This window comes from Rhipicephalus microplus, unplaced genomic scaffold, assembly GCF_043290135.1.
Source record: "Rhipicephalus microplus isolate Deutch F79 unplaced genomic scaffold, USDA_Rmic scaffold_24, whole genome shotgun sequence".
Lineage (NCBI taxonomy): Eukaryota > Metazoa > Arthropoda > Arachnida > Ixodida > Ixodidae > Rhipicephalus > Rhipicephalus microplus.
The window spans coordinates 7,589,514-7,604,216 of NW_027464597.1; the positions used below are offsets into that span (position 1 = coordinate 7,589,514).

The 14,703-nt window shown below is 47.0% G+C and overlaps 1 protein-coding gene and 1 long non-coding RNA gene across 3 annotated transcripts in view; one reads left to right on the plus strand and one right to left on the minus strand.

Moving 5' to 3' along the window:
* Positions 1–14,703, plus strand: part of LOC142786474 (uncharacterized) — a 273,752-nt gene that overhangs the window by 234,406 nt on the left and 24,643 nt on the right. The gene's annotated exons all lie outside the window — the stretch shown is intronic.
* LOC142786469 (uncharacterized) overlaps positions 1–14,703 on the minus strand; it is a 44,092-nt gene that overhangs the window by 5,675 nt on the left and 23,714 nt on the right. The window contains exons 4-5 of one of the 2 annotated variants that reach the window (XM_075884177.1): positions 9,347–9,465; positions 4,503–4,811 (exon numbers count right to left, since the gene is read on the minus strand). In XM_075884177.1, the coding sequence (XP_075740292.1) occupies positions 4,545–4,811; positions 9,347–9,465 (386 nt within the window). In that variant the 3' untranslated portion in view covers positions 4,503–4,544. The remainder of the gene's footprint in view (positions 1–4,502; positions 4,812–9,346; positions 9,466–14,703) is intronic. The other variant, XM_075884176.1, reaches the window with a different exon arrangement.

The window sequence follows — 14,703 nt, forward strand, 5'->3', positions numbered from 1 at the left end:
ACTAGGAAGAACGTGTATCCCATGCCACGCATCGACGACGCCCTCGATTCCTTACAGGGTGCTGAATACTTTTCGAGCCTCGACTTGCGTTCCGGCTATTGGCAAATCGCCATGCACGAAGATGATAAAGACAAAAACTCAGTTTGCAACCCCAGACGGCTTATACGAATTCAAGTTTATGTCGTTTGGTCTATGCAATGCGCCCGCAACTTTTGAGCGCATGATTGACACCGTGCTGCGTGGCCTGAAATGGAAGACTTGCCTATGTTAGCACGATGACATTGTTGTCTTTTCATCGACGTTTTCTCATGATCTGGAACGCTTGGGCGAGGTCTTGACTTGTCTTGCGGGCACTGGTCTTTAAATTAACACCAAGAAGTGCCATTTCGCCAGCATATCTATCAAGGTCCTCGGTCATGTTGTGAACAAGGATGGAATTCGTCCAGATCCTGATAACACTGCCGACGTAGGAGTCACCCGCTGCGCGCTGACGTGTGCCTTGCAGGACCTCAATAAAGTTTCGCAACCAACCAACCAACCAACCTGATAACACTGCTGCAGTGCTTCGCTTCCCTCGCCCTGACAAACCAAAAGATTTGCGAAGTTTCCTTGGTCTCGCCTCTTACTTTCGGTGATTCATACAAAACTTTACCTCCATAGCCGCACCACTCCATAAGCTACTTGCTTCCGGTATGCCCTTTAAGGGGTCTCAGGAGTGTGATTCGGCTTTTGACAGGTTGAAGAGATGCCCTCACGACTGACCCTGTACTTTCTCATTTTCACGAGGGTGCAGCAACCTTCCTGCACACAGACGCTAGCGGCCGCGGTTGAGGAGCCGTGCTCCTGCAACGCGACAACTCTTCGCAAGAGCGAGTCGTTGCATACGCCGGCCGCGTCCTTTCCGCAGACGAGAGGAACTACACGATCACCGAGCAGGAGTGCCTCGCCATCGTTTGGTCAGTGCAGAAATTTCGTCTCTATCTGCACGGCCACCATTTCACCATTGTGACCGACCACCACGCTTTACGTTGGCTTTCGACACTGAAGAACTTGTCGGGATGCCTCGGCTGCTGGATTCTACGCCTCCAAGAATGTGATTTTGACATCGTATACAAGTGTGGCAGGAAGCATAGTGACGCCGACGCTCTTTCTCGCTGCCCACTACCAGTGACTCCACTCGGGATTTCCGCAATCACTTTGTATTACACACCCTCGGAGTCCATATCTACGGCGGTTTCCTCTCTCCTCTATTGACCAGCTGCCTTCGGATGATCCCCACGATTTTTCTTCTCAGCAGTTGGCTGACCCATTCTGTCGACGTATTTTAGGCTACCTCACTAGCAGTTCCCGTCCACCTAATGCAAAGCTCCGTCGCCAACTCTCGCAATTTAAGCTGGGCAACCCGGTGCTGTACGGCAAAATTTACCATCCAGATGATCAGCGCTGGGTTCCCGTTCTACCCCAATTGCTTCGGTCCGAAGTCCTCAGAGCGCTTCATGACCATCCGACATCTGGTCACCTTGGTTACCATAAAACCTACGATCACCTTCGAAGTCGGCTTTACTGGCCAAGGATTACTACTAGTGTAGCTCGGTAGGTCGTGTCCTGCACTACCTGTCAATGTAGAAAACTACCAACATCTGCTCCAGATGGTAAACTGCAGCCTCTTCCGAGCTCAGCCACACCATTAGAAGTTGTAGGCGTCGATCTTCATGGCCCCCTTCCAGTCAGTGCAGCTGGAAACCGGTGGATAGTAACAGCCGTTGACCATTTGACGTGCTACGCCGAGACGGCATCCGTCACTACTGGTTCAGCTTCTGAAATCGCCGATTTCATCCTCCGAGCCATTATACTGCGTCATGGTGCTTCACGTGTGTTGCTCAGTGACCGTGGAAGAACCTTCCTTTCACAACTAGTGAACGAACTTCTTCACGCCTTCGGCACAGCTCACAAGACTGCCTTTAGTTATCACTCCCAGACTAACGGCCTCACTGAGCGATTCCACCGCACTCTTTTGACATGATCGCCGCTTATATTCAACCAGACTACAAAAACTGGTACTTAGTTCTACCGTTCATCACTTTCGCCTACAATACGGCCATTCAGTGGACAACCGGCTACTCACCATTTTACCTAGTTTATGGACGCTCCCCTACTTCTTTCCTGGACGTCTCTTTCTTTACCTGCCAAACGGATTCATCTCCATCCTCTACAGAGGAATACGTTTTACGACTCGCACAGTGCCGCCAACGTGCTCGCATTAACACTGAAAGCCGACAGCAAGACAGAAAGATAGTTTATGATGAATCGCATCGTGCTGTATTCTTCCAACCTGGAGACGAAGTGCTCCTTTTGACGACTCTTCACACACCTGATTTGTGTGACGAAGTTCAGCCACGGTTTATTGGGCCGTACACAGTTCTTGAAGAGACTGCACCAGTGAATTATCACGTGACGCCACTTGTAGCCCCAGCAGATCACTGTTATCGTACTACAGAGGTCTTCCATGTCTCCCTTATGAAGCCCTTCATGCGACGTTCTTTGTCGCCTTGACTTGCTGCGGCCAGGCTGGCCGCTTTCACGGAGGGGGGGGGGGGGATATGTGTGGGCATTTAGTATACGCATCCCCTTCACCTGTACATTATCATCATCATGTGTGGCTCATGCATCCTCATCGTTGTCGCGTAGCATCATCACCTTGGTTCATTCATCGTAGCTTTAGGCTGCCGGTTCCTCGGGCCTAATAAAGGTCATTCAAATTAGGACTTCACAATATGTAAGTGCACAGAGTGCCTTATAAAGAGGCGTAGTGGTTGATTTGTTAAAGTAGCAATGACATCAACTTTATGCATGTCACGTTTATGGCGTCCACGCGTAGTTCATCCCCTGGTGACGGTTCTGTACTGATCACGCAACATATGGACGAATGGATATTTGTTATCTCAATCAGTATGACTAGTGTCAAACCCAATTCAAAATGGGTGGAAATCCCGCCAATTTTCAGCGCTGCCAGCACCGCCAAGCGGTCCCCTCCCACAGTCTCGCCCCATTTGATCACGCAGCCACAAAAAATAGTGACTCAATTTTCAGTTGACATTTCTTTTGCTTGGTGAACAAGTGTATAGGCAAGCTTCCGCCACAGCCATTGTCGTCGCCACCGTCATCAGCGTCCACGAGCGATGATCAAAACACTGGGGAATATGGAATTGTGACGATTCTTGCCGCAGCGAAGCAAAGTCGGTTCGATCGTTGTCTGAGGATTTATTTTGAAATCGACGCTGGACCGCGCACTGACGAGACAGCTGGAGACGCACGCTTGGGCCATGCTGGCTGGTAATACATATTAACGCTGCTTGTGGGTTACTTGTTCGAGGTTTGCCTATAGCTTCAAGTAACCACATTCACGCCCACTAACTTCTGACGAATCACCCGAAGCGACAAAATGAAAACGCAGAATTAACACGAAAGCCCTGCACAAACCAAGCAAAACAAGCATGTGAAGCCGTTGTCAGGCAGCCAGGCGTTTCCACCAGACGGTACCACAAGTAGACTCCGTGATGAGAACACCCAAATTGTCGACATCATTGATGCTCGCTCATCGACACTTGGCGATGCTTCTTTGCGTGGCCCAGGAGCTTGCTAAATACGCAAAAATACTGTTAATGAGAGAGAGAGAGGTCAAGGAAAAGAAAAGACGCAAATTCTGCAGAAATAATTGGGAGCACGGCTCAGCGCCTGCAGGGGAGGAGGAGAAGAGGACATTAAAATGTGAAGAGGAGATAATAGAAAGAGAAATGACGTCCATGACCAAGGACGTGGCGGGCGGCTTCTATAGCTGGTTGTCTAGTCCAGTGTCTTCAAGGAAGCGAAGAATCGCTTTGAAGACCTGAGTGCTGTGCCGTGCAGGAACGAGAAGGCCCCTCTGTGTAGCGGCGGGCTGACCGTGGCGACGAAGTTCGGCGAGCAAGACGCCGCGTTGTGTGTGAAGCGCTGGGCAAACACACAACAGAAGCTCGATGTTTGCATCTGCCCTGCACGCAGTGCACGCAGGGGACGAGGCTCTGCCAAGCCGATGACGCCGGGCCGCAGGTCAGGAGCAGCCGATGAGTGAGCGAAGCAGAAAAGACCTCTCATTCCCGATTGAACCCCGGTCAGGCAGCCGGGTGACTCATGGCCGGGAATGCGCCGACGAGCTTTGTCACCACCACATAGTTTTCTCGGTGGCGGTGGCTTTGGATGCTCTTTGCGCTCGAAATAGAATAACTTACACTCAACGGATCTGATTCCTACTTCACTAAAAAAACACGTGCTTACCAAAGAAACGAATGAACTACTCATATTATGTTTGAAATACGGTGTCACTGCTCCTTGAAAACTTAAGAAGGTGAACAATGAACGGCTTGTACTTAGCAACCATACTTGTGAAGGTGCGCTAACAGAGTTTATGACGAGTCCTATGACGAGCCGTGGTGGTGTTGGTGGCGATGATGATAATAACATACCTTGGTGTGGGGGTCCAGCTCAGGCGACCTCAGGACAAGCTTTCATGAATCACACAGGAGCGCCGCGATGCAGAAGATATGTCCGGAGTGGCACGAGCCCACCGATGCAGCCGTTCCTTTTCCAGGGATGGATGACAGAAGCACGGCCATGAAGACAACTAAAGCGGTCAGTTGGTTACCAGCATCTTGCTGCGGCGGCGGCTCCCATTGCACCCTTGCAGTGGATCTCTGCAGCGGGACGTCGTGTTCCTTGAACCAGACGCGGCAGGTCCACAACAGCCGATCGATGAACACCCCGTCCAGCTCAGCCTGTGGTAATTCGCATTGCAAATAAATAGAAGAATATATGTTGGAGTTTAACGTCTCAAAACCACGATTTCATTGATAAGCGCTGTCGTGAAGGACTCCAGAAATTTGGACCACATAAAGTTCTTTAAAGTGAACCTGATTTCAAGCATTTTCGCCTCCATCAAAAATGCGGTCAGCGCAGCCGGGATTCGATCCCGTGACTTGCAGACAGAAGTTAAGTGCATTGACCCCTAAATCACCATGGCGGGTCATTCCCAATACAGTCGTTACAAAATAATATCTAATCAGTGCATGATAAATAAGGGCAAATTTCCGACACGTAGTTGGAGGTAGCTTGGTCATAGACGACCAAAAATGATATACCGCCAGCCAGAGACGCCCCAGGAACTCAATGTCTCCTATTATGTATCTTAGTAATGTATAGCTCGTACCACAGGCCTGGCGAATTTCGCAATAAAGTTTGTCCACTCATTCCTACCATTACAGTACAATGTTTGTGGAGGATTTATTAAGACGTGGATGACTGACGAATGTTATCGCCCCGACTGGTTGCTGCTTAAAAAAATTGCATCTGCTAAATAAACTTAAGTTCAAAGTAGAATTTTTGTCCTGTGTACTTCTTGTTTACGTCCCGCTTCATAGCACTTGTCTTTATTGACTCAGATTACTTGAGGGACTCAAAATGAGAATGACCAGACCTACGCAGAAAACGCAGTGCAATCGCAGCCAAATCACAGCGAAAGTCTTTCTAGCGCGCTATGTAAACACTTTTGGGGCAGTCACTTTTCGCAAGTACCCTGTGGTTATCTTGACCCTTCCCTGTCTATTTTTTCCGTCCCGCTCTCTATGGAACTGCACACACTGAGTAACGATGTGAACGCTACATGTCTGCTAATCAAGTCTGTAGATCTACTTATTTTATATTAACTGCATTTATTAACAGCATTTATTTCAGTATTCATTCGTCAATCTCTTGATGAGTCACTCCAGAGCTGCAAACGTAACCCTTTTGATTGATGGCCTCCTATCTACGATTGGAAGTACTTTCAGGGGCATTTAGACCACAGAAAACCTTACAGCAGCAGCTGCCAATAACACAAAATATTGCCTGGTCCACTCAGAACACGTAGCGCATTCCCAACGAAAGCTGGAACGGTGTCCTTTCCGCAGCCAGTTGTAGACATTCCTGAAGACTGGTACAGGGTCAAGGTACTCTACACCATGAGCCAACGTAACTTCCAGGAAGTAGGGAAGTACCCAATATACGCTCACTTTGTGCAGTTGCCACTGACGTTTATATAGTTATGGCTGAAGCGTTTACAATTAGTTAGAGTATGAAATTGCGGTCGTTGAGCAATTCATATTGAGTAACACTTGTTTGTTATGTGTTAGCATGGTTCCTTGCCAGACAGACCTGCATTGCGTGTTCTATTGAAGGAGTGTTAACAACCACCGTCTCTCTAAGTGCTCGATTGCCGCGCAGAAATCCGGGTTTCAAATCCCATCCTTTCCTAGAAATATTTTTTATCGATTACATTTTACTTTATGTCTCGCGATAGTAGAGCGGTTGCGGACCCTAGTGCTGGCAGCAGCGTATAACTGCGGCGCCTAAATCAGTTCTTGTTGGGATCTCAATGCAGCTTTCAGTATTATATTATGATAGTGCCTGAGGCCTTTATTGGCACCACAGTGGTAGCCGAAAGCAAAGAGCAAATGTTATGTAGGTAGAGGGTGGATGTATCTGTCGCCCAGGTTGGCACGATAGTTTGATATGGAAAACCAAGGTGAAGAACACGAAACTGACCGCGCAGTTGAAGCTGCTCATAATCCTAATTATGACAATAAAAGTTGTCTATATTTCTTAAATTTTTCTGGATTCGTTTTCTTTTACTAATTTCGCGGATAGTGGTAGTGGACACCAGCGGTGGTGGACAACAGCTCCCACTGCCTGTTATTTGATAACAGCTTTCGCTGCAAAAAAAAAAAAACTTCATCTTCCCGACGTGAAGGAAGATGGAGGAGATCGCTCGGAACTGATCGGGAGAACCCACGAGTTTTCTGGACGAGGCCCTTCTTATAGCAAGGCGTGTTAACGAGCCGCGGCACTTGAGGTGTGTTTCGAAGGCGGCGGCGTCGGGCACGTTCCGCTGCAGACACTGCACGAGTGGAAACTCTCGTTGGAGCACAGTGATGACGTTCTCGTGGGTCTGGTCGTTGCGGCTGGAGACGATGGTCGTGATATTGTTAAACCACACGTGGTCGCGTGGTCGCATACCTTAAATCTATGGCCGAACAAGCGATTCAAGAAGTCTCACTTGAAGTGGGCGTTGGTGCAACCAAACTCGGGTAGCGACATTTAGGCGCTTGATCGCTGTTTACCGCGATCACTCCGATTACTAGGTTTTCTTTCCGCAACGTACGTGCCGCCTCTTCTTCGCGGGCTCTCACTTGAGGATCCGCTGGTCGACGAGCCCGTTTTGCTTCGGCTGCGCGTGCCTTCGCCACGGCCGCCACCTCCGGATCGATGCTGGCGCTGGTTTGCAATTGCTGCTGACGCTACTGCCTTTCTTCAAACGCGCGAGCTCTCACCGCGGGGTCCAGGCGGCGGGCCCGCTTTGCAGCCGTACTGCGATGTCTCTGCGCCGCTGCCTTCGCTTTAAAGGTGTTGATCATGAGTAGCTGCGTGGAGATGTGCACTCATTGCGCTACGGCAGCTATCAAAAAGAAAGTGTACCAAAAACCCTCGCCTTGATAACTAGAGTAACGTCAAGGTACATGCCCCGAGCATAAGCTGGGCGAGCAAACTCCTAAAGAAAGGTGCGTTCTTTGATAAAAAGGATTCTTTTCAATTTAACAGACTCCATTTCCACATCCATGAGAACTCCTAGCTTGCCGACACAAGGGTTTTTTTAAGTTTCCTTCCATGCCTTACCAAACGCTGAATTTGATCATCGCCAGTGTACTATACGTCGTCGGTGATTGATGCAAAAATTATCCTAAAGGAAGACTGAATGAAAAAAAAAGATTTTTCGCGTATTAGTGAAGTACACTGGCAGAACCGCGAAAACACCCCTCCTGCCGCAAGACGACGTTTGCTAGTGATAAACTAGCGAAAAAAAATTCGGGTGGAGACGTTACTGTGAGATTCTCGCACCAAACACCGTGACGAAGTAAATTTTGAAAACGTTTACTCGGTCGTACATAGCATATACTCAATAAATATGAAGTACCTTGTGTGTCGGTGTCTTAGACCGAGCACACGAGAGTTCAAAATTTTTCATCAAGCCAATGTCGCGAACATAGGAAAAGTACGTTTCGGAATTTTCAACACCTAGTGTGGCGATTTTGGTGCGAAATTCAACGATCAAACTTCGGTATAGTTTCTCTACTAATAACGAACTTGTGATAGCAAAACTTGAAGTGTACGAGTTATTAGAGTGCTCTTTATCAACATAAACCAAATTATTGCTTCTTTTCAGTGTCTAACAGGATCAGCTCACAAATTCCAAAACATTAAGACGTCGCTATGAAGTCATGACTACGCCACATCGTCACGTCTTTGCACGTCTGTCATTCTGTCAAATATGAGCCGATCCTGGAGGCAGTCGAAACCGCGTTATTTACAGGAAGCTTTTGTAAAGTGGCGGGGCAGTGTTATTACATATACCGAAAAGAATGCAAAGACTGCTACTGCCTTCGTGTCGTCTCAGCTTTATGCTTATGGGACACTGACAGTTCTTCCACGTGCATTCTAGCTGACTCGTATATTTTTTTCATTCAACACAGGAATGTTTCCAGTGACAGGAATGCTGAGGACAGTGGTTTTTTTGCTACGTTTAACGTTATTTGTAAGCATAAGCCTATCTAAGGAGTTATTATGACACTGGTTTCGAGATAAGGAAAACGGTTGCAAAGCAGATCACCAGTTTGTTGATAGATAAAAATTGCGATGGTATTTGTAATGGTGGTGGCCGCTTTACACGCCGGACAACTGATTACGGAGACGTCCTTGCACGTGAAGTACAAATAGTTTCATTTTAAAATAAAGCTCCCAGGGCCCCTCCACCATCTTTGTCAGTCTACTCTAAGGCGAAGTCCAACCTCTTTTCCCCTGAAGTTGATGTAATAAAGCTTCTGCGGATTCCTCTGAAAGCTCCGTAGAACAAACCTGGTTTTGCAATGCGTTGCCGCCAGGGCCGGAGTTTTTCCAGACTTGCTGCTTCTTTCTTTTTTTTACGCAGCCTCCGTGATCAGCCAACGTTTGACCAAACACTGCTGCCGTGATTACGTCACCATGTGACTTCACGTTATACATGACGTCACCAGGACATTGCTATGAGGTCACTTGTTTTGATGATGGGTGGCGTCGTGATGACATATCGTGACATCATCTCATGATGATGGTGTCGTAACCCTACTGTATTAACGCCACCGACACTAGGCTGTCTAATCACGGGACCCCAGCCGACGTCCGCATCTGTCGAGGCATTTTTGCTTTGAAATGTAAGGTGCATCGTTGAATGCTAATAGCTCACCGTGATGACGCGGGCGCAGAACCTCGCTGCCGGCTCGGCACTGTCGTCGTCGTGGATGGCTTTCCAGAAGACAACGCGCACAAGTCGATCCACTTCCACTGGCGTCAGCAAGTCAGGATCTGAAGGAAAATGGCGAATGGATCACGTTGCGACAAACGTGTCGTAATTTAGTGTACAAGTGCATTGGTGAGGTGAATTCATACTGAACTTAGGAATGGTTAATTACGGAATACATTCGATAACCGTATTGTTTTTAGCAGTGTTACGCAATGCAAAATATGTTGCAAAGTGAATTATTTTTTCGTAGGACGTCTTTGAACGATAATACTATTCCGCGGAAGTGCCTAGTCGCGTGGAACTTTTTAAAGTACGAACATTTTGTTACTACTCAGGAAAAAGTTCAAGCCATTGTAGCTATCACAACAGAGAGCTTTTATTTGAGCCCTAAATTTCGGGCTCAATGTAAATCTTCATTGAATATATTGTACTTATGAAAAAACACAAAATTCTCAATTATTGAGCTAAAAGCCGCATGCACTTCATAAATGGCGAGAATTTTTTAATATCAACACAAGTGATGTAATAAAATCGTGGGAGGACGTCACCATATGACGTCATTATGATGTCACTGAGAGCCAAAATGATTGTATCACTTCACGTGAATTCACAGATTAGTCAAGATCAAAAATTTTGCTGACCAATGACGACATGATGACGTTATTACGACCCAACTCTCAATTCGCATCAAAGTCATCACATGGTTCTTCTGTTGATAGGTGGGCCCACGCTGGAAGCAATACAAGACCGCATTAGTCGCTCAAAGGTTTTGGGGGAGGGGGAGGAGGACGATGAGGTTCATTGCATCGAACTAGAGGATAGAGAAGAAGATGGATTGCGCCTTGAAGTCAGCTCAAGCGGATTGCTAAGGAATCCTGGTCCCGGAATACTGAAAAAAAATTGGCAGCATATCCACGGAGTGAATGATGGAGAGTGGGGCGAAACATTCGTCCGTGCATTCGTCCTTGCTTCCGTCCGTCCATGCGTCCATCCACCCGTCAGTGCGTGCGTCTGTTCGTGCGTACGTCCCTGCGTTCGTCCATGCATCCGCCCCTGCTTCCGTTCATGCGTCCATCCATGCATCTGTCTGTGTGTCCGTTCGTCCATCTATTCAACACTCCAACTACCACCATCTCGCATCTTTTCATCATATATTCCTCGCATAGAAGCACCGCCATTCAGCGGACATTACAAGGACTAAACGAGAGGTGGCACAAGCACGCTTTTTTACGGCTTGCGCTTCGGGTCGATTTGCCACCTTTAACCACGTCGTGTTCATGGTACATACTAGTTCATTGTATTCATGACACTGCCGCTCAACGCTCGAAAACCTTTCTAAAACTAAGCAGTTTACACCCAGCGAGTATAACGTAGCAACCCTTTCTTCTCAGATAGTGCTCAATGTACATGCCAATGGCTGCTAATGGGGATCGCAGCGTGCGCGTTAACTAAAACCCGAATACTCCTGTCTTTCGTTCCTCATTAGCAGCCATTGGCATGTACATTGAGCACTATATTTCGTTGTTCAACAACGTGCAGAAGGAATGTCTCACCGGCACCACCTTGGAGATCAAAATGTTATAGTTGTTACACACTACAACGGCTACGAGAGATGAACAAGTGCCGTTAAAAAAAAGCTTCGCCCCTAAAAATTTGCAGTGAATCTGCAGCCACCATATTTCTCCATAAAACAACGACAGAATTCCAAAAATAAAGAATGGCATAAGCCATGGAGACATGATCTATTCAATGCTATTCACCGCGTGTTTATAGGAGGTTTTCAGGGCCCTAGAATGGAAAGAGTTAGGGGTAAGAGTGATTAAAGAGTATCTTAGTAACCTGTGATTTGCCCATGACATTGCCCTAATGAATTTAGGGGATAGATTACAGCTCATTATTATGAAGCTGGACACAGAAAACAAATAAGAAGGTCTAAAAAACCAATATGCACAAAATAAAGTAATGTGCAACAGTCTCAGCAGAAAACCACTGTTTGCGATTGGCGAAGATGCGCCGGAAATCGTAAAGCAATATGTCCATTTAGAACAGGTAGTAACCACGGAGCTGAACTATGAGAGTGAAATAACTACTAGAAGAATAAAAATGGAGTGGATCACATCCATTAAGTACTCGCAAATTATTATGGTAATTTGCCACTAACCCTCGAAAGAAAGGTATAAAACAGCTGCGTCTTGCGAGTACTTACCTACGGAGCAGAAGCCTGTAGTCTTACAAAGAGCGTTCAGCTTATATTGAGGACGATGCAGTTAGCGATGGAAAGGAACATATTAGATGTAAACTTGTGAGAAATAGACAGAACAGAATTTATTAGGGAATAAACCAGGGTTAAAGACGTCACAGTTGAAATCAAAAAGAAATGAACATGGGCCGGGCATGTAACACGTGGGTAGGATAACCACTGACCAATAAGGGTAACAACCACTGGCTGGATTTTCAGAGAGGGCAAACGCACGAAGGGGAGACAAAGCTAGCTGGGCCGATGAGATTAGAAAAGTTCGCCGGTAGAACGTACGTAGTACCACAAAGCACAACAACGAATTGATTGGCGGATCTTGGAAGAGACCTTTGCCCTGCTTTGCGCGTAGTTAGGCTGAATATGATGATGATGATGGCATATGTACTCCTATGATAAAGGGGTCACATCATATTTGTGTCACCTGTATGCTTAAGCACCTTCCCGTAAAGTCTGTCTAGGTAGCACTAGCCAGGGCTACCTATGTTCCTGTTGGCGTTGTTACGAAACGCGGAATATTTGCTTAAATAAAACATACGCACTGTTTGACATACGTCTATGCGTCTGTTTGTACATATTTAGCGACATTTAGAAACGTTTGGCTCAATTAAAACATTACACCAAGTCACCTTCTCTGTGCACGCTTCCCATCACGTTCATTTATTTATTTATTTTATTTATTTTAACACCGCAAGGGCCTCCGCAGTGGAGGCATCGCATGAGGGCAGGCACAAAAGATACACTTGGTACGAGCATACATATTTACATGAGCTCCATGATTACAAAATAAATACGCACAAGTTGGGTCAACAACTTGTACAAAAATGTAAATTTCGGCGGACACATGAGCTGGAAATAGCAATCATAAATGCGAAGGGCATCAAACAAAAAAATGGCACCAATATATTGCGCCGGGCGCTGTAAGCGACTTGAACTGGTCAAGGTTTCTTAATTAGACTACGTGATCGGGAAGATGGTTCCATTCCTTTGTAGTGCGTATAAAATATGGCTGCGCAATTGTGTTAGTACGGGGGCGATTGTATGTTACTTGTAATTCAATATTGCTACGGCTCGATACATGCAGTTTCGGCACAATGTAAGTATTGGGTGATAAAGAATGATAAAACCGGTGAAAAGATGCCAGTCTCAAAAGCTTCGGGCGGCGGCTGAGGGGAGGAAGTGCTAGGCGTGATTTCAAGTATGTGCCCCTAGTAAATGATGAGTAGCCTGAGAAAGTGAATCTAACCGAGCGGTTTTGAATTGCTTCAATGCTATCAGTTAGGTACTTCTGATGCGTATCTCATATCGCGGCTGCGTACTCTAATTTTGGGCGGATGAGGGTTTTATAGGCCAGTAGTTTTAAGTGAAGAGGAGCAAGTTCTATTGTACGCTGCAGATACCCAAGAGATCTAGTAGCGCAGGCGATCAATTTGTTTATGTGGACGGTCCAGGAGAGATCATTCGCGATAAGAACACCTAAGTACTTAAAAGACTTTGCGCATTGTAAAGACGACCCTGATAGAGTGTAAATAAAAGTTAGTGAGCTCGCGCGTCATGAAAAGGACATTATTTTGAACTTGCAAACATTTATTGACATTTGCCAACTTTTACAGCAGTTTTCAATAGTAGTTAAACTGGATTGCAACGTAAGTTGGTCTTGGTTTCAAGTAATTTGGCATACAGCACACAATCATCTGGAAAGAGACGTATGTTGTTAGTAATGTCGGAAGGCAGATCATTGCGTTGAGGTGCGTTTATTACACAGGACGGTCTCTATGAATTTAAGGTTCTTCCTTTTGGCCTCTGCTGCGCTCCAGCCACGTTCCAACGAATGATGGACATAGTTTTATGTGGCTTGAAGTGGTACTCTTGTTTAGTGTATTTAGACGACGTAGTCGTTTTTTCTACGACTTTCGAACAGCAGATTGAGCGGCTTGAGGCGGTTCTTTTGGCTATTCGCACTGCCGGCCTCTCTCTAAAACCGGAAAAGTGTCATTTTGGTTATGAGGATCTGAAATTTTTTGGCCACATTGTCAGCAGCAGTGGTGTTCCCCCCGATCCTGACAAGGCTATGACAGTTGCTTTGTTCCCGATACCGAAAACAAAGCATGATGTACGCCGCTTTCTAGGACTTTGTGCTTATTACCGCCGCTTCGTGCCAAACTTTTCGAAAATCGCCGACCCTCTACAACAACTCGTCAAGGATGACGTCGCCTTCGTCTGGGGTCCCAAACAATCCGGCGCTTTCCGCGACCTTCAACAACGCCTACAAACGCCACCGATCCTAGGTCACTTCGACACCGAAGCAGACACAGAAGTCCGCACTGACGCGAGCAACCTTGGCCTCGGAGCTATTCTCGCGCAATATCAAGATGGCGTGGAACGCGTCATCGCCTACGGTAGCCGCACGTTGTCATCTGCGGAGAAGAACTACTCGACGACTGAAAAAAAAATGTCTGGCGCTTGTATGGGCCATAACGAAATTCAGGCCCTACTTGTACGGATGCCCCTTCCGAATCGTAAGTGACCACCACTCTCTCTGCTGGCTAGCGAATCTGAAAGATCCTTCGGGCCGTCTCGCAAGATGGAGCATTCGTTTACAAGAGTTTGATATAACGATGGCTTACAAGTCTGGCCAGAAACACACCGACGCTGACTGTCTTTCCCGCGCACCCGCCGAGGTCGCCGAAGAAGACAATGATGAACACTTCAGCTGCCTTGCTATTCTCGCATCATTAAACGTGGCTGAGCAGCAACGCGAAGACTTAGAATTGCAACCACTGATCGAATACCTTGAGGGACGTCGCCCACAACCCCCACATCAGTTCGCGCGTGATTTGTCTTCTTTCTGTCTACGCCAAGGCATCCTCTACAAGCGCAACGTTCATTCAACGAAAACTGTTTACCTCCTCGTCGTTCCTGCTGCTCCCCGCGATGTTTTGCGTGCTAGTCACGACGAGCCATCGTCAGGGCATCTTGGCTTCGCGCGTACTCTGGCGCGGATCAAGGACAAATACTACTGGCGGAAACTTACGAAAACCGTCCG